General features: G+C 39.2%; 1 protein-coding gene across 1 annotated transcript; it reads left to right on the top strand.

Annotated features, from left to right (window-relative positions):
- The first annotated feature begins 16,582 nt into the window (after positions 1–16,582).
- LOC110900442 (protein ALP1-like) lies at positions 16,583–17,520 on the top strand. The gene is made up of 2 exons (XM_022147331.1): positions 16,583–16,988; positions 17,465–17,520. Exons 1-2 carry the CDS (start codon positions 16,583–16,585, stop codon positions 17,518–17,520), a joined length of 462 nt encoding a protein of 153 aa, XP_022003023.1.
- Positions 17,521–21,173: the final 3,653 nt, after the last annotated feature.

Below are 21,173 nucleotides of genomic sequence, written 5' to 3'. Positions count from 1 at the left end.
GCTTATAACTTTTAAAATATGATGTTTTCTAAAACAATGAATATGTCATTAAAACGAGAATATCTGTATCTACATTTTGAACCAAGTTTTATTAAAAACATAGTAGGTTCAAAATTAGTTATAAACGGTTCCTACGGTTGCCCAAAATATCTCATATTTTCATTGGTCAACTTACCCATGATACATCCTTAATAACATAAGTTTTGATATATTTTATATAGATAAAATTTTGGGAATGTTACATCCTCCCCACCTTGTTTTAAATCTCGTCCTCGAGATTCCCTGAAATATGGAGGAATATTTTTAGTTAGTTTAGTTTCTAGGTATATTCTGGTCTTTGTTCTGAATTTCACTTTACTTTGACCAGAACTATTCTCTATGCTTTAAGATTTTTACCTTTAATTTGTATGATCTTTTAATGGATTTAAAATTTTCATTTACCTCTATAACTTTGAAGAGGTACAATTAAAGATTTATCAGTTAGGTATGTATTCCTGTCATTTCAAATAAATTTAAGGGTTCCGAATGGTAAATCTTAGTAGAATTATAGGGGAAAAAGAGTTTTATTGTTATTATTATTTTTTATTATTTTTTTATTTTTTATTTTATATATTTTTTTTATGTTTTGTGTCTTAGCACAACTTTTGGTTACAGGCTTCCTAATGCATTAATAATCGTAAAGGGAAATCTTATACTTTCCATGGCGTCCCAACTTATAGGGTTCCCGTTGTTCATCTTTGTCACACCCCGATTTCCACGTGTCTCACCGGTGGGCCCGGTGGGGGATTACCGTGACGATGTTGGCAACAATATAGTCAAACCACACAATTATATAAATGCACAACGGAAGCTTTAAAGATAATATATACTTCAACCTCTGATTGTAATATCAAATGTATTAAAGAAGTCGAATGTATCCACAGCGGATCAAAATAAATAAATATTGTTCATTCAGATACGGCATCGAGTTTGCGAGACTATTCGTGATGCTTAGGAAGCTAATACCAGCCAATTTCGTATAGTACCTGCACTTAATCTTTTTGGGGAAAATACGTCAGTTTACACTGGTAAATACATTCAACTGACACATTTAAAAATGCTTATTAAAATTGATTTGAATGCACAAGGCACAAACTCTTTTATAACTTGGGAAAATTATAATAAAATCTTGTGAATGTTTTACATGTTCTTTTATGCGTTCAGTAGCCCGGGTCGTGGCGGGTTAAAGATTTATAGACACACCACATTGCGTAAAACCGTAGTATAAAAACCAACGGCTACGTCTTTTAATTTAATGTCGACAATATATACCGGGTGTACGCCTACACCGGGATGTCGATGGTCGTGGCCATTTCGTAAAATGATGCCAAGGATATCCGGGACAACGGTCATTAAACCCCCCAAAGGCTTTTAAGAAACAAAACTGTTTAAATGAGCCGATCATATTATTTAATTAACCACCTAAGCGATGGAAGAATATAATGCTCAATCAAGCGGTATTAATATACCGTAACCCAAGCCCATATAGGGGAAATAAGTTAAAGTATTTACCTTTGCAAGTATATTTCCTTAATTTGGATTAAATCACCGATAGCTTTTACTGGGGCTCCTAATCTGGAACGAAGGTTTTAATTAACCTCTTAGAATCCTAACGAGTCGTTATAATGGCCGTAGCCTAGACCGGTTGGTTCCGTTATGTGAATACGGTTTAATCGCGCGAAAAGGCGAAAACCGAGAATGGAATGTGATTCTGCCCCAAACAAGTTCAGAGACTTGTTTTATATGGGTTCAAGGTTCACACTCTGGATTTTGGGGTCCAATTAATATAATTTGACCCGTATCGGCTAATTTATGAAAACTAGTTTCATAAGCCGAACCGTGCGCGCAATAGGCGAAACGGTTAACCATGAGAGTCGTACGCTTATTTCCTAAGTCAATATGCCTTAAAGAGGTTGTGGTATCAGTAGGATACCTTCCGTGATGCCCGTAACGAGTTTAAGTTAATATTATGCCCCGTAGGGGCTTTTCGGTCATTTTAAAGACTTTTAAAGAGCTTTTCGAGTTCTACAGGAAATATGAGTTTCCCGAACAGCTTATAAAGCTTAAAATACTTTATTTATTATTTAAAATCAGTAACAACTGGAATCGGGTCAAAAGACCTTGTAGAACTCATGTTTTGGCCGAAAAGGGCATATTCGGTATTAACCGAACCGTAGCCATAACCGCAGGTTATGAGCAAGGTAAAAATTATTAAAAATCTTTAAAATTCCCAAAATATTAATTTATAACAGTGGGTAAAAGATTTGGTGACGAAATCTTGGTTTAGATAGGCGTTATGCTAATTGCGCCGTTTATTACAAAAGTTTATTTTAATTTGCGCTAATTAGCATATCTCCCATTCTAGACCTCGGATTGACGTGAAACTTTACGGACATGCTTATAATTTAATAAGCAAGGTTCTGGTCCATTCACGTGTCCGGAATACTCGTTTTATTTTAAAAAGGCCGTTACGGTCAACTTTTAGGCGAAAGACGGAAATACGTAAAAGACTCGGATAACTCATGAACCGATCACAGAGGTTTATACCAACATGTGACCTGGTCCTAAGAGTGTCCTAAGGCATATCTATACCTCACTAAAACGGGTCAGAACTGAAGTCAAAACAAAAGTCAAACTTTTGCGACATTCGGCTCCGAACCGGTTCATTATAGCAAATGGTCGATTCAAACGAGCGCAAACAAGTTTATATACTTAATATCATGTTTTATAAGTGTCAAAACAGGTTTCATAACATATACATTACAGATTATGCATAAATCGCTAAAATAGCTTTCTATTGACTTTTTAACCGCACGTTTGACTTGATATTTGACATAGTTAGAGTGGTGATCAGGGGGAACCCTTTTAGAGGTTTATTACCCACATAATTACCTACTCAAAACTACTTTTGATCCGTCATAAGACTGAACCATTTGCAAGTTATTGTAATGACAACCGTTAGTTACGACGGTTGTGTTTATAGGCTAAAACTATGGAAATGCAGGACCAAAATGAGTATGAACGACTTACAGAAGTGTGTTCTTGCTTATAGAGCAGAGAAGGGTGCTTGGGAGCTCCTTAGAATGATCAGAGATGTATGTTTGAGTTGTGTGAATGTTATGAGCCAAACTTGGGTATTTATAGTGAAACTAAGCCCTCAAGATCATCACAACTCAGCCTACATTTGATCATGGATCATGGGCAGGTGTCCCTAAGGTGTATGGGTTGAGTAGGGGGCACCCATGCCTCATTGATTGATTGTTTGGTCGTTCATAAGCTCCAAAAGGCATGTAGTTACTAACATTCTGCATCTGGGCACTTTACGCGACCCGCATGGAAGTTCCATGCGTTTATAATGCGGGTCGCCTAAGATTTATATATCAGACGCGTAAAACAGGAGGCTCGCGGCCCGCCTCAACTTAAGTCTAACCTTCACGTGGGTCGCGAGATGTTGAAATTCCAGAAATCTTAAATCTTTTGAAATGATTACGAAATCCTGGTAATTAATAACGAAATCTTTCGTAATAATTTACCTGACCTTTCGGGTTTGAAGGGGTAACTTTGCGGTTTGGCCCTCGGTTATTTACCGATAGGGGCCTCGTGTTATTTACCCGCATTATTAAGTCCCCGGCTAGTTTATTAATTATTTGGAAAGCCTTAACTTTCACTGTTGACGCTTTTAACCCTTCTCATACGAATTTGAGTATAACTCTCTCGTTTTAAGACGGAACTTCGCGGAATTTATACAGTATTTTCTAGTGAGCGTATAATACTGTTACGAAGTCTTGGGAACGTTAAAGGGTCACTCAGAGGTATAATTAAACATGTTGACACAGTTAACCCCTGTAGCTCATAATCTCTCACTTTCTTCCGCGTTTCGCTTCCGTACGATCTATGATTTATTCGTTTGAAGGTACAAGCGTTATTTAGGGTTACTATACAGTATATTTACCCTTGTTGACATTTATAACCCTCGAATTTATATACTTTCAAGGTTTGTCAAAATTAGTCCTTTATTTATTATAGATGCCACGTATAATCAAATGACACGTGTTAACACATCATTGGACACAAAAATTCGAGGTGTTACATCCTCACCCCCTTAAAATAAATCTCGACCCGAGATTTACTCAAATAAATAGGGGTACTTTTCTTTCATTGTTTCTTCAACTTCCCACGTATATTCGGGACCTCTACGAGCATCCCATTTTACCTTTACAATCGGCACGTGTTTTCTTCGAAGCTTCTTCACCTGTCGATCTTCAATCGACAAAGGTTTTTCTATAAACTTTAAGCTCTCATCTATATGCACATCTGTGTGTGGAATCACCAACGATTCATCGGCGAAGCACTTTTTGAGATTGCAGATGTGGAACACATCGTGAATTCCATTGAGCTCTTCAGGCAAGTTCAACTTATAGGCGACTGACCCGACCCGTTCAATGACCTCAAAAGGTCCTATGTATCTCGGACTCAGTTTGCCTTTCTTGCCGAAACGCATCACCCCCTTCCAGGGTGACACCTTAAGTAATACCTTTTCACCCACTTCGAAGTGAAAATCCTTACGCTTTGGATCAGCGTAGCTCTTCTGCCTATCGCGGGCAGCCTTGAGACGTTCCTGGATCTGGACAATCTTGTCCGTTGTCTGGAAAACAATCTCCGGTCCCGATAATTGGACCTCTCCTACTTCCGCCCAACAAACAGGCGATCTACATTCCCTACCGTATAATGCCTCGAAAGGCGCAGCCTTTATGCTGGTGTGGTAGCTGTTATTGTAGGAGAATTCGATCAGGGGTAGATTCTTATCCCAGTTACCGCCTAAATCGATTGCACATGCACGAAGCATGTCTTCTAGCGTTTGGATAGTACGCTCACTTTGACCGTCCGTCTGTGGGTGGTAAGCCGTACTAAAGTTTAAACGCGTGCCCAAAGATTGCTGGAAACTTTTCCAGAAGTGAGATGTGTATCTAGTATCCCTGTCGGAGATAATAGACACAGGTATGCCGTGTAAGGCTACAATCTTATCAACATAAAGTTGGGCTAACATATCGGAGCTATACGTCTCCTTGATGGGTAGAAAATGAGCTGATTTAGTCAGCCTATCGACTATGACCCATATTGTATCGTTTCCTTTCCTGGTTTTGGGTAACTTGGTTATGAAGTCCATAGTTACGCATTCCCACTTCCACTCAGGAAGTTCAGGCTGTTGTAGCAAGCCAGACGGCTTTTGGTGCTCGGCTTTGACTTGAGCACAAGTCAAGCACTTTGCTACATGGGCGGCTACAGACTTTTTCAAGCCTATCCACCAATAATTTGCCTTTAAGTCTTGGTACATCTTGTCAGCACCAGGATGGACTGAGTATTTGGAACTATGGGCTTCCTGGAGGATAACATCTCGTAGTCCTCCATAAATCGGAAAACATATACGTCCGTTCAGCCTAAGAATTCCATCCTTGCTAAGAGTCAACTGCTCCTCAGTTACTCCCAGCTTTTCATTAGGGTAATTAGCTTCCAACACAGCCTCTCGCTGTGCAGCTAATATCCTCTCAATCAAATTGTTCTTGACTTCAATGCTCTTGGCATTGATTCGAATAGGTTTTACCCTTTCCTTCCTGCTCAAGGCATCAGCGACTACATTCGCCTTGCCGGGATGGTACCTGATCTCGCAATCATAGTCATTCAGGGTCTCCATCCAACGGCGCTGCCTCATGTTCAACTCCTTCTGGTTGAACAAGTGCTGGAGGCTTTTGTGATCAGAATAAATCACAAATTTAATACCATAAAGGTAATGCCTCCACAATTTTAGTGCAAATACAACGGCACCCAACTCCAAATCATGGGTGGTGTAATTCTTTTCGTGCACCTTTAATTGCCTTGAAGCATAGGCAATCACCTTGCCCTTCTGCATAAGCACACACCCCATGCCCGTGTGTGATGCATCGCAGTAAACTACGAATTCATCAGTACCTTCAGGTAATGTCAACACAGGTGCGTTGCTCAGCTTTTGCTTCAGGATTTCGAAGGACTCTTGCTGCTTTGGGCCCCAAATGTACTTTTCTTTCTTCTTGGTCAAGGAAGTCAAAGGCGCAGCAATCCTCGAAAAATTTTCGATAAATCTCCGGTAGTATCCTGCTAACCCCAGGAAGCTACGGATTTCGGTAGGCGTCTTTGGCTCTTGCCAGTTCATGACTGCCTCTACCTTAGCGGGATCTACTTGAATACCGCGCTCACTCACAACGTGTCCTAAAAACTGAACCTCTCTTAGTCAGAATTCACATTTCGAGAATTTGGCGTAGAGTTTCTCACGCTATAATAATTCGAGAATGCAACGGAGGTGCTTCTCGTGGTCAGCTTGATTCTTGGAATATATAAGGATATCGTCGATGAAGACGATGACGAATTTGTCCAAATACGGCTTGCAGACGCGATTCATGAGATCCATGAGCGCAGCCGGTGCATTTGTGAGCCCAAAAGGCATCACTAGGAACTCGTAATGACCATAGCAAGTCCTAAATGCTGTCTTATGTACATCCTCATCTCTGACCCTTAGTTGATGATAGCCCGACCTTAAGTCGATCTTTGAGAAGTAGCTCGCTCCTTGTAGCTGATCGAACAGATCATCGATCCTTGGCAAAGGATATCTGTTCTTTATGGTAACTTTATTTAGCTCTCGGTAGTCGATGCACAACCGCATCGATCCGTCCTTCTTCTTTACAAATAGGACTGGTGCTCCCCAGGGAGATGAACTAGGTCTGATAAAACCTTTCGCCAGCAGTTCATCCAACTGGGTCCTCACTTCTTTCATTTCCGTCGGAGCTAATCTGTAAGGTGCTCTTGCTATCGGAGCCGCTCCAGGAATGATGTCTATTCTGAACTCCACTTGTCTATCTGGTGGCAAACCAGGTAGTTCTTCGGGAAAAACCTCGGGGTATTCAGAAATGACAGGAAGATCTTCTATCTTCGGCTTAGGTTCTTCAATTATAACCTGAGCCATGTAAATTATACAGCCTCTGTTCAAACACCTTGAAGCTTTGAGCATAGATACGTCCTCGGGTAACCCGTACTGCGTATCTCCTCGAATGGTAAGCGATTCACCACTCGGAGTCTTTAAAACTATCTGCCTCTTGCCGCAAATGATTTGGGCCTGATTACGGGATAACCAGTCCATGCCTAGCACAATGTCAAAACCCGCTAATTTGAAGGGAAGTAGAGATAAAGGAAAAGAATGGTTCCTAATGGACATTTCACATCCTTCTAGAACAGTTAAGACGGTTTCTATCGTGCCGTCTGCTAACTCTACTTCGTATTTCGCATCGAGGGTTTTGATAGGCATATTTAGTAGTTGGCAAAATTTCTGGTCTACAAAGGATTTATCAGCGCCAGAATCGAATAGTACTCTTGCAAATATATTATTTACGAGAAAAGTACCTGTAAGCACGTTGTCGTTCTGGACCGCTTCCTTTGCATCCATGCGAAAAACTCTCGCATTTGACTTCTTTGTTTCTTCCGCCTTCTTGGCATACTTAGGGCAGTTACTCTTGATGTGCCCTTTTTCATTACAACCATAGCAGGTTGCATCCTTGATTTTCTTGCACTCCACAGTCTTATGATCCTTGGACTTGCATAGTCCACAGGAAGGAGTCTTTGATTGCGACTGTGAGTTTGATGCAAATCTGCATTTCCCAGAGTGGGGTTTCTTGCAGATCTTGCAGTTGGGCCTTTCACCAGTTTGCCCATCCTTCTTTGCCTCCGACCCTCTTTTGCCTTCACCGCTTCCACGGTGCTTCTTCCCTGATCTTCGTGAGGTATCATCCTCACGTTTTCTCTTCTCAGCCTCCTTGTTCCTTAGCGTCCTCAGGCGGACAGCGTCTAAGGTGAGAGACAAGGAGAGGTCAGTAACTGACCTGAAGGTCGTCGGCCGAGAGGCTTTTACACTCGCCTTTATTGCGGGCTCCAAGCCCCCAATGAAACGGGCGATTCTTCGAGGTTCCGGTGTCACAAGGTATGGGACCAGACGAGACATTGTATTGAAACTCGTCAAATATGCCTGGCAGTCCAGGTTCGTCATCACCAGTGACACAAAGTCAGCCTCGATCTTCTCAACCTCATGCTGAGGGCAGTAGTTTTCTTTAATTAGAGCAATAAATTCCTCCCATGTCATCTTGTACAAAGCAGACTTACCAGATGCCTGCACCAACGCCCTCCACCATGCCAGGGCCTCACCCTTAAAAGACTGGGACACATATTTCACCACATCCCTCGCTGCACACCCGCTGATGTCCACAATAGTGTCCATCTCATCTAGCCAGGTGATACAATCAACAGCACCTTTCTCCCCTGTAAATTCCCGGGGATTACAAGATACAAAGTATTTGTAGGTGCAACCCTTAGCATTTGATGCATCAGTATATTCTCTATCGCGATGAACGCTGTTCTCAGTGGACGAGTGTTTGTCGTCATCTTTCTTGGGTTCAGAGGGTGGTTTGGAGTGTGTCTTTGGTTTAGAGGGTGGTTTTGACACGGTTCTGCCTTGGGACTCAGTATATTGACGATCAAGAGCTGCCTGTACAGCATTGTCAATCAGAGCCTTCAGTTGTGCGCCTGTCAAATGCACTGGCGTATTGTCGTAGTCATTATCATTAGTATGGCTATTCTCTCCGTTGGGATCCGCCATTGTAACTTGAATCTGTTACAGAAGATAACAAAATTTTATTCAGGAGATTATTATATAATTGTCTTTTTATGACAATTTGTCAACCATGGTACAGAGACCATATTTGGTTAACTTATTATTTCATTATATATTAGGATTTGAATATATCCTATTTCAGCTATATAAATAGTATTGGCGGCATAAAGCCTAATCACGAGGATGTTTTATAATTTTAGCCGAGATTTCTGAGAATCAAAGGCATAGAGATTTGAACCGTAGTTCTTTTATCTCTTTCTGACAGGGAGTCATAGACCACCACTACCTTTTGTCGTTATAAGACAATTATTACGGCCCATAGGCACTACACCTCTAATGGATGTTTTTATATGGTTGGCCCGTAGGCACTACATCTCTAATGGATGTTTTAATATGGTTGGCCCGTAGGCACTACATCTCTAATGGATGTTTTAATAAGGTTGGCCCGTAGGCACTACATCTCTAACGGATGTTTTAATAAGGTTGGCCCGTAGGCACTACATCACTAATGGATGTTTTTAATAATACTGGCCCGTAGGCACTACATCACTAATGGATGTTTTAATAATATTGGCCCGTAGGCACTGCATCACTAATGGATGTTTTAATAAGATTGATCACCTTCATTGGTGATTTAACCCACGATTTATAAATCATTTAGTTGGGTTTTGAAATCCTTAAAGGATTATTGTATAAGAATGACGTGCGTGATTTTAACGAATCACATCTGCCATGATTGTTAACATGCGTACAGAGGTTAACGGGGAATCAGAATCTTTTCAATTAGGTCGTACCATCTTGACTGGATCTTAAAAGACACCAAGCTAGGTTTCACCTTTTAAGATTCTTTATCTAGGCAGATCAATATAAAAGGAATGGTTTTGATTTATTTTATACATATTAAAACAAAACTCATAACATACATTCCATAATCTCAAATACAATTACATATTGCCCTAAACGGGTCTTTCAAATAGTACATACCTCCATAGAGGTTTAAAAATAAGTGACAAGTCCACGTAGGGACTAATACAAGATAGGTGTCCATGTAAGGACTAAAAGATAAGTCCACGTAGGGACCGAAATACGATAAGTTGTCCACGCAGGGACTTATTTCAAAGTAGAAATTACATCAGTACAACTATTAAGGGCTAATGGTCACGTTTCTTCTTTTTGCCCTTTAGTAGGTTCGCCAAGCCTTTGAGAAATCCTCGGTGGCTCTTTTTCTCTTCTTCGAACTCTCTCTCCACACGATCTAGTCGATGGAGTATTTCTTCCTGTTCAGGAGGAGAGAAACGTGGTTGTGGCGCTTGATGCGGAACTGGAGGTCTGGGAGGTATTGGATACCCATGAGCTGAGTAGTCCGGTGGTCCCATGTTTCCATGTGCTCCGTCAGGGTAGCGCGCATTATATCTTGCCGACACCACATATGGGTCGCGCTCATAGCCGTAGTTGTATTGTGCTTGTGACGGTTCGAACGGGTTGTAAGCCGTTGGACCCGTGTAAGCAGGTATGGGTTGGTCATACCCAAATGGTGGCGAATTTTGTGCAGCTGGTGCGGAGTTCGCCTCCTGTATAGGACTTGAAGGTCCTTCTTCTTGTAGTGGCGGATAGTGGCTACTACTAGAATGTCGAGGAGTGCTGAAGTGGATACCCCCTCCTCCTCGTGTAGACATACGAGCATTTGTCCTCCTACGCCTTGGCGGATCAGGTATTACTGGTTGTGCCGGTGGCGGAGGTGGTGGCGTAACTGCCTCAAAGCGTGAATCCTCAGAGGGATCCCGTGGATGTCGCGGTTGTTGAGATGTCTGTTGAGGTGGCGTGTAGTACCAGTCATGTCGGTCAAACAACGCTTGGAAACTGTCTGGTCCTTGATAGGGTGTACCATGGAAGGATGACCCATCAGAGACTTCTATCGGATGCGTGGGCGTACCACGCGCAGGTTCAGTCGGATCAGTATCTTCATCCATATGGTCCTCGGAGAAATGATCTTGTGGCCCTAGCGGAACAAAACTTGAAGGTTCCTGTATGTAGTCAGCTGGATTAAATTGACCTATGTAGTAAGGAGTAGGGTCGTCATAATTCCGGGTCGACACCGAACGTTGTAGACGTATGAAGGAAGGTTGTGGGTTGTTGGGATCATTTTCTGAATTTGGGCCAAAGGAGTGCCGGTAGGATGGCGTCGAGCTGTGCGAGGTGGAATGCCTCGCGGGTTCGTAAAGATCTCTTCGTCGTTGTGGCTCTTCGCTCCGTGTCATCGAAGGATGTCTTGTACCAGATGGTCCAGCTTCGTTATCGTGATGTGTCACGACTTCTCCTCTGCCTCTTCTTCCCCTTCCTCTTCCTCGGAATATAACAGGTGGCATTTTCCTGCTTAATAAAACTTTAAATACAAATAATAAAAGAAAAGACAAAATTGGGATAACAATTCGAATTTGTCCTAAGTTCTTGTCTAGACTCAAGTATGTGCAATTGTGTCATTGAGATTAAACACAATAGGATAGTGTTTAATTCACTCAATGTTGGCTCTGATACCAACCTGTCACACCCCGATTTCCACGTGTCTCACCGGTGGGCCCGGTGGGGGATTACCGTGACGATGTTGGCAACAATATAGTCAAACCACACAATCATATAAATGCACAGCGGAAGCTTTAAAGATAATATATACTTCAACCTCTGATTGTAATATCAAATGTATTACAGAAGTCGAATGTATCCACAACGGATCAAAATAAATAAATATTGTTCATTCAGATACGGCATCGAGTTTGCGAGACTATTCGTGATGCTTAGGAAGCTAATACCAGCCAATTTCGTATAGTACCTGCACTTAATCTTTTTGGGGAAAATACGTCAGTTTACACTGGTAAATACATTCAACTGACACATTTAAAAATGTTTATTAAAATTGATTTGAATGCACAAGGCACAAACTCTTTTATAACTTGGGAAAATTATAATAAAATCTTGTGAACGTTTTACATGTTCTTTTATGCGTTCAGTAGCCCGGGTCGTGCCGGGTTAAAGATTTATAGACACACCACATTGCGTAAAACCGTAGTATAAAAACCAACGGCTACGTCTTTTAATTTAATGTCGACAATATATACCGGGTGTACGCCTACACCGGGATGTCGATGGTCGTGGCCATTTCGTAAAATGATGCCAAGGATATCCGGGACAACGGTCATTAAACCCCCCAAAGGCTTTTAAGAAACAAAACTGTTTAAATGAGCCGATCATATTATTTAATTAACCACCTAAGCGATGGAAGAATATAATGCTCAATCAAGCGGTATTAATATACCGTAACCCAAGCCCATATAGGGGAAATAAGTTAAAGTATTTACCTTTGCAAGTATATTTCCTTAATTTGGATTAAATCACCGATAGCTTTTACTGGGGCTCCTAATCTGGAACGAAGGTTTTAATTAACCTCTTAGAATCCTAACGAGTCGTTATAATGGCCGTAGCCTAGACCGGTTGGTTCCGTTATGTGAATACGGTTTAATCGCGCGAAAAGGCGAAAACCGAGAATGGAATGTGATTCTGCCCCAAACAAGTTCAGAGACTTGTTTTATATGGGTTCAAGGTTCACACTCTGGATTTTGGGGTCCAATTAATATAATTTGACCCGTATCGGCTAATTTATGAAAACTAGTTTCATAAGCCGAACCGTGCGCGCAATAGGCGAAACGGTTAACCATGAGAGTCGTACGCTTATTTCCTAAGTCAATATGCCTTAAAGAGGTTGTGGTATCAGTAGGATACCTTCCGTGATGCCCGTAACGAGTTTAATTTAATATTATGCCCCGTAGGGGCTTTTCGGTCATTTTAAAGACTTTTAAAGAGCTTTTCGAGTTCTACAGGAAATATGAGTTTCCCGAACAGCTTATAAAGCTTAAAATACTTTATTTATTATTTAAAATCAGTAACAACTGGAATCGGGTCAAAAGACCTTGTAGAACTCATGTTTTGGCCGAAAAGGGCATATTCGGTATTAACCGAACCGTAGCCATAACCGCAGGTTATGAGCAAGGTAAAAATTATTAAAAATCTTTAAAATTCCCAAAATATTAATTTATAACAGTGGGTAAAAGATTTGGTGACGAAATCTTGGTTTAGATAGGCGTTATGCTAATTGCGCCGTTTATTACAAAAGTTTATTTTAATTTGCGCTAATTAGCATATCTCCCATTCTAGACCTCGGATTGACGTGAAACTTTACGGACATGCTTATAATTTAATAAGCAAGGTTCTGGTCCGTTCACGTGTCCGGAATACTCGTTTTATTTTAAAAAGGCCGTTACGGTCAACTTTTAGGCGAAAGACGGAAATACGTAAAAGACTCGGATAACTCATGAACCGATCACAGAGGTTTATACCAACATGTGACCTGGTCCTAAGAGTGTCCTAAGGCATATCTATACCTCACTAAAACGGGTCAGAACTGAAGTCAAAACAAAAGTCAAACTTTTGCGACATTCGGCTCCGAACCGGTTCATTATAGCAAATGGTCGATTCAAACGAGCGCAAACAAGTTTATATACTTAATATCATGTTTTATAAGTGTCAAAACAGGTTTCATAACATTTACATTACAAATTATGCATAAATCGCTAAAATAGCTTTCTGTTGACTTTTTAACCGCACGTTTGACTTGATATTTGACATAGTTAGAGTGGTGATCAGGGGGAACCCTTTTAGAGGTTTATTACCCACATAATTACCTACTCAAAACTACTTTTGATCCGTCATAAGACTGAACCATTTGCAAGTTATTGTAATGACAACCGTTAGTTACGACGGTTGTGTTTATAGGCTAAAACTATGGAAATGCAGGACCAAAATGAGTATGAACGACTTACAGAAGTGTGTTCTTGCTTATAGAGCAGAGAAGGGTGCTTGGGAGCTCCTTAGAATGATCAGAGATGTATGTTTGAGTTATGTGAATGTTATGAGCCAAACTTGGCTATTTATAGTGAAACTAAGCCCTCAAGATCATCACAACTCAGCCTACATTTGATCATGGATCATGGGCAGGTGTCCCTAAGGTGTATGGGTCGAGTAGGGGCACCCATGCCTCATTGATTGATTGTTTGGTCGTTCATAAGCTCCAAAAGGCATGTAGTTACTAACATTCTGCATCTGGGCACTTTACGCGACCCGCATGGAAGTTCCATGCGTTTATAATGCGGGTCGCCTAAGATTTATATATCAGACGCGTAAAACAGGAGGCTCGCGGCCCGCCTCAACTTAAGTCTAACCTTCACGCGGGTCGCGAGAGGTTGAAATTCCAGAAATCTTAAATCTTTTGAAATGATTACGAAATCCTGGTAATTAATAACGAAATCTTTCGTAATGATTTACCTGACCTTTCGGGTTTGAAGGGGTAACTTTGCGGTTTGGCCCTCGGTTATTTACCGATAGGGGCCTCGTGTTATTTACCCGCATTATTAAGTCCCCGGCTAGTTTATTAATTATTTGGAAAGCCTTAACTTTCACTGTTGACGCTTTTAACCCTTCTCATACGAATTTGAGTATAACTCTCTCGTTTTAAGACGGAACTTCGCGGAATTTATACAGTATTTTCTAGTGAGCGTATAATACTGTTACGAAGTCTTGGGAACGTTAAAGGGTCACTCAGAGGTATAATTAAACATGTTGACACAGTTAACCCCTGTAGCTCGTAATCTCTCACTTTCTTCCGCGTTTCGCTTCCGTACGATCTATGATTTATTCGTTTGAAGGTACAAGCGTTATTTAGGGTTACTATACAGTATATTTACCCTTGTTGACATTTATAACCCTCGAATTTATATACTTTCAAGGTTTGTCAAAATTAGTCCTTTATTTATTATAGATGCCACGTATAATCAAATGACACGTGTTAACACATCATTGGACACAAAAATTCGAGGTGTTACAATCTTGTTGCACGAGTTTCGAGACGGATAATCAAACGAAATAATGTTTGATATTGGAATTATAGACGTATACGAAAGAGATTCCTGATAATTAAATCTAGAATTATCATTGACACACTTGTTCGTGATTTATTCCTAATTGTCAATCAATATGGTCTTTGAATTTTCTCATAGATATATATATATATATATATATATAGATATAGTCATATATTTCATATACTGTAATATACACACCATTCATCAGGTCAGTGTATTTAACAGATTCATATTTCCAAAAACAGGTCAAACATCAAGTCATGGTACTATTTAGGGAATTTCATTATCATTACATATACCCCATCTCACCCGGTCTTGCCAGAGAGGTACCACCATCTCACCCGGATAAGCTAGAGTGTATACCACATCATACCCAGACTTGCCGGAGAGGTAGTTATCATTGTATTTCCCATAAATAGAATTTTCTCAAATAATGATTTCAGAAGTACATCATTTATTATGGCTTGTATCAAGGAACAAAGAAATTAGTATTCTCATGATGGATCATATTCTAGAACCGAGTAGTATCAATAAAAAAGAAATAACAGTGGCCAGTTGTTATCGCTTATTTATCATACTTGCACTGTTCTAGTCATCATCCTCACGGGATACCAATAACCATCACACTTTATCTATGCAAGTAATTGGCTTATCTCATAGCTTTATACTAAGGCATTCTCCTTAGGTTCAAGTCTAAATACTATCCTGGTTGTTACCAGTGAATATCAATATCCTAACTCTTTCATTTAAGCACAGATATTATTATGGTTGTGGTTTTTTTTTTGTTTAAAAATGGAGTTTCAAGTATATCATTGTCTCCATTGACACTATGGCTAGGTTCAATGTGAAGGGTATGTTTACAGCTAACTTTATTAGATTCCGTCACAAGGAATATTTTATTGAGACAGATAGCATTTTAAAACATAGTAGGTTTCATGGCTAAGGATACTTACAAAGGGTCCTAGCTCGAATCTTTAACTGAAAGGGAGTCTCCTTAAGCCAGGAATCTCCAAGAGAGCAATAGATAAGAGAAATTGAGAGGTGCAAGGAAAATGGATGGATGAACACCTCTATTTATAGTTTTTTTAAGTGTTCTTGGATCAAGCCAAGTGTCTAGGGAACTCTAGAGATCATTCCAGGTGTCTTAGGAGGTTTTAAAAACCCTTAATAAGCTCATGGTATCGATTTTCAGAGTGCATGGTAGTATGAATGGGGAGTAAGGCTGCAACCATGCAGTTGTCGTTATTTTTCTGCCCAGAAGGGCTTCTCGCGGCTCGCGACAGAACACAAGGGGGGCGGTCGCGGCTCGCGACCCCCTTTAATTCCGGTAAACCAAGTTTAAAACTTGGCAGAATCAGTCCCTGGACCTTAAAACCCATAATAACTTTCATTTTTAGCACTATTGTCCCTTCAAGTTCGGTTTTAGGTGTTCTTGGAAGTATAACAAACATCGTTAAGCTTCGGGTTCGTTAAAAGGTCACTCAGAGGTATAATTAAACATGTTGACGCTTTTAACCCTTCAATTCATAAACTTCTGTATTTAATTACAAACGGTTTCATTTATCCAACAAATGATCTGTTAAAGGATACGAACACCGTATAAGGTCTTTCAAAGGCATAGTTTGTGCATGTTGACACTTTTAGTCCCTCCACATACATCTTTTTGTCGTTTGACAACATTAGCCCTTCGTAGTCAATGTTTGACTTCATTAAGGTTTAGAACACCTGTCGTCACATCATTGGACACGATTTTACGAGGTGTTACAGGGCGGCATGTCCAATCGCTTGGAAAGGAAAACATCATCGTGGTGACCATGAGGGTCCTACCCTAAAACTACAAGCGGTCACGTCTCAAGATTTATGGATTTGGTATGCGTACTTTGGCATGGCCGGTGCGAACAATGATATCGTTGTTTTACAATCTTCGAGTCTTTTCGACGATGTCATAGATGGTGTTGCACTAAATACTTTATTCTATGCAAATGATGTGGAGTATAAGTATGGGTATTATCTTGTCGACGATATTTATCTGGAATGGGCTACGTTGGTGAAAACTCTTTTGTGTCCAGATGACGAAAAAAGATTGTATTACAAGAAAAAACATGAGTCGGCAAGAAAAGATGTCGAGCGGGCTTTTGGTTTATTAAAAAAGAGATGGTCTATCATTGGCCAACCGTCGAGGATACTTGAAAAGAGTAAAATGAGAAACGTCATGTATACGTGCATCATCTTGCATAACATGATATTGGAGGATTCGGGCAAAGCCTTTTGGGCAGAAAGTTATGATGAAGGTAACCAACCGGCGAACCCACTACTCACCTACGCTCAGAAGGAATTTATCTAAGCGAGGATACATGACAGGGACACACACACCTTAATCTTCAAACTGATTTGACTGAGCACCTATGGTTTGATCGTGAACAAGAAGGAGACGGCGAGTGAAGGTGTGTATATTTAAGTTTAACCTAGTTAACCTTTTAAGGATTGTATTTTCTTTAAGTGACACTGTATTTTTTATTTAAATTATGCGTTTTATATTTTATTCATGTTATTTAAATTTAAATAAAAAAATAATTAGGTAATAATGATTGGGGTTTTAAACCATTGCAATGATGTTAAAGAAAGAGACTTTAAAGCCCCTCATATAAGATGGCGCTGACTTGGCATAATAAAACCACTACAAGCTTTAAACCACACCCGCCAGTCTAACCACTCACTATATACATCACATGACATTTTTATAATATTAATGTATATTTTGGTACAGGTCAATATAATAATAAATATAATAGTGAATTAAGATCAAATACAAAGACTCCTTAAACTAAGAAGTGTGCAAAGGCTTCTAAAAATAGAATTCGACATTTAATAGTTCCAAATATACTATTATATGGGGTGTTTAGTTTTTTTTAGGTTTTTTTTTTTTTTGGAGGGGGGGGGGGTTGTTTAGGTTTTGGGTAGTGGTGTAAGAGCATTCACATCCAGCCCTCTAAAATTATACATACATTCCATTAAAAAGCAACTCCTATATCAATATATTTCCACTAAAAACAAATACTTTTTCTCTCTCATTCCCAATTAAATAATATTTTTATACCTTTATCATTACATTTTTCTCTCTTCTTCACTCACAACCACTTTCAATATATATTAAAAAATTATAGTGGGTGAACAGTGTCCCCCAAATATACAGATGAACAGTAACATTTTCTCTCTCCCCCACTCACAACAATTTTTTATACTCTTTATATTTTAAAAACCCCACACTCACAATTTAGTTCTTTGGATGTGAATGCTCTAATGGGTTTAGATTTTAAGTTATTGGATATTTGCCACTCTATAAAGCCTTCTTAAACTTCCTACAATTAGAAGCTTTTATAGAATAACTTAACCCATATAATAGTATATTTGGAACTATTAAATGTCGAATTCTATATTATTAAAAAAACGTAAATAGTATATTAAATAACTCTAAAACCATGTGGGGGTCATGTGACAAGTGATGAAAAAGTGTAAGGGAGGGCTTTATGGAGGCTATATCACAAAAGAGTGTAGTGGTAAGAAGTTTATATAACCCCTTCAATTATACATACATATGTAAGTATATGTGTATGAGTAGGGGAGAAAGAGGCATGACGTAATATTTTTCATGGATAATCAAAATTTCAATCCCATAGCGCCGACTGTAATGGTATTACCGAACACTATGGGATGCTATGCTCATCTCCAGCACCATATCACGCCCCATTACGGAGGCACCAAGAAAAGAGGAGAAAAAAATGTTGGCATCAAACTATTTGCTTATTTACATTTTACCCCCTCTAAAATACCAACATATCAAACGTGATGCCGAAGCTACTAAACTAAACTAAAGTAAGTAGTGTGTAGAGTCTATAAATTAAGAGCTCCACAACACTCGCACAAACCCCTCACAAAACTGACTTCAATTTCATCCCAATCAATCCTTACCCAAATGAAATCTGCATCATTTAACTCCGATCAATCGAACAGATCGATGCTGATTCAGCCTCGCCGAGGCCAGAACAAAATTAAACGTATGATCGTGAAACAGCTCGTTAATTCGGTTGCTTCGATCATGATGATGAAGAAGAAGAAGAAGAAAGAATCGGACGGTAGTTCAAGCTATATAAGCTCACCGTTAATTGCTTCCGACACCGATTTGATTTCCGACGGTGGTTCTGATTCCGGCAGATGACGGTTGATCTTCGGCATGATGGAATTGGTTAAGTATTAGGTTGTGTTAATGGTAGATAGTGTATTGATTTTTTCAATTTATTATATGTTTTGTGATTGTTTTTTAAAAGGCTACTGCCTTTATTGTGAATATATGTTGTATAGTGTAATTATTAATTATTATATGTTAAATTGATTTCGCAATAGAATACATACGAATTTCTAGTTTTCTGCTGATTTTGAAGATGAAAGAGAGGTTGGTACAGAGCAGAGCAGAGTAACTAAGTTAGGGTACTTTGTTCAAAATAAGATGGTGTTTGGTGGTTGTGCTGTTTTGTGGCTCAAAAAATGTTTGAAATTGGTTCTCTTTTGAAAAAGAGGTGAGTTGGCTTGTCTTGGTTTGTAAACGAGCTAAGGTCGAGTCAGCATAGGTTTGGTTAATGGCTTGTTTTTTAGCTAGGTTGTTGTCTCGTCTAAATTAGACCATATGTAATGGTTCAAGCCTCTTAGGGGCGTTTTCTACTATATGGATGCCACGTCATCAAGGGTTTTTTTCATTCAAAATGGGTGCAGTGGTTCAAGTCCCATTCTTGCCTCTTCAATTTTGTTCAATTATTTTTTAAATAAACTAGGGAGAAAGCCCGTGCGATGCACGGCATGCATAATAGCTATTGTTTGTTCGTGGTAAGACGTCTGACACGGCCGGTGCATAACATGTAAGACAATACGCATACAAAGGGGCGTGCTTAAACTTTATTAAACCATGGACCATAAGTTGTTTCCTTGGCAAAACTTGCCGGCCAAAAAGAAGTGAAAAAAAAGATGTCTTCCAAGGAAAAAAAACATGAAACAGAAAAAGGAAAAACGCATAAACTCTCGCACGCCTTCCTATCTTATTGGATAACACATAGACCAAACTTTAGCTAACACATGCCACCGTCACCCCCAATCCCATTACCAGCCAACTGACTGCAGTGAAATAACGAAAAAAAAACTATTAAAAATGGTATACTATGTTTACGTATATATGCATCGAAAAGTAGTACAGGTTTTCATTACTAACACTAAGTGCAGACGGTATACCTTTCATGTGGGTCACTGTCAACTGTTTCTTCTGAATCCGAATCTGCATAAGCAGGCCTGCGAAGGAAAAGCACGAAACATTTATGTAGACGGTTATCTAAAAATAAATATGCACAATTACATTGTTTATGGAAATCAATCAATTATAGTTGAAAGTTTTTTTGTTGCCTTTCCATTTATAACGACACCAAGTTTATTTTTTTCAAAAGCCAACTTCTCCCCTTATATGTCTTTACACATTCGAAGTGATGCGTTACCAAGTTTTTTTATTCCTATTTTTTTTAATGTAGAACAATGCACTTTTATATTTACGAACTCAAGTTTCCGACTGTTGTAGCCTCCTAATTTTAAAATAGAGTAAACATATACCAGGTATGTAAATAACATTTCAGATCGAGTAGAAAGGTAAATAGCACATCTTTAATTAAAATGGTTTATTAAACAGGGCATGAATAAGCCACAACAACTATTGCGTGATTTATATAATTGTATCTTTTGTCATGTAAAATGTGGTTCACGTGTTTCTAGCTAACATGAAGGTACTTTTAGTGGTAGACAAATATGTGCAGTTGATCACACTTCACCTTCTTCATCGTGTACATCTTTCCGTACATCCGCTGTTTGTATATCTGATAAAAATAAAATAATGGGTCCACATCAAAATCTGCAACGAACTAAAAACAGCAGTTCGCGACAAAATTCACACACTATAATTGCAAATAACAAAATTACACTCAATCCATCTTAAAAACTGAAGTCAGAATTACTAAACCTCTGCTAACAATATGCTATAGAGAAGACTCTTTTAAATAAGCTCAACTTGTTCTTGTAGACCACATATGACATGCGGAGCGTAGTGACAATTTAATACATAACCAAAATACATAATACACATGAATGCAATATGTATAATAGAATACTAATAAAAAGAAAGAAGGATTACTAAAAATTGAAGTTAGAATTACTAAACATTTTATTATTATTGGGATAACTATTTAACTTTATGAAGACTGTTAAGACTTCCTACATTTATCATTTATGTGTTGGTTGTAATCCCCTAGGCTTATCATAGATAGTTCATTTAAAAAGATGACTTCTTTCTCTTTCAGTAATATATTTATTCTTTAATTGTGTGAAACAATCTTCTAATAAGAGACGTCCATGATTATTTTTAGTTCTAAAATCGTATTTTCAATTGA

The sequence above is a fragment of the Helianthus annuus genome, chromosome 13 (assembly GCF_002127325.2).
Source record: "Helianthus annuus cultivar XRQ/B chromosome 13, HanXRQr2.0-SUNRISE, whole genome shotgun sequence".
Classification (NCBI taxonomy): Eukaryota; Viridiplantae; Streptophyta; class Magnoliopsida; order Asterales; family Asteraceae; genus Helianthus; species Helianthus annuus.
The sequence above is the reverse complement of the archived record's forward strand: the minus strand, read 5'-3'. Positions and strand labels throughout refer to the sequence as shown.

What these genes read in the sequence shown, in the direction of transcription:
- LOC110900442 (XM_022147331.1), top strand. Translation starts at nt 16,583, where the DNA reads ATGGCCGGTGCGAACAATGATATCGTTGTTTTACAATCTTCGAGTCTT. An exon ending in GGCAGAAAGTTATGATGAAG is followed by an intron (nt 16,989 to 17,464) that starts GTAACCAACCGG and finishes ATTTTGGTACAG; the next exon opens with GTCAATATAATAATAAATAT.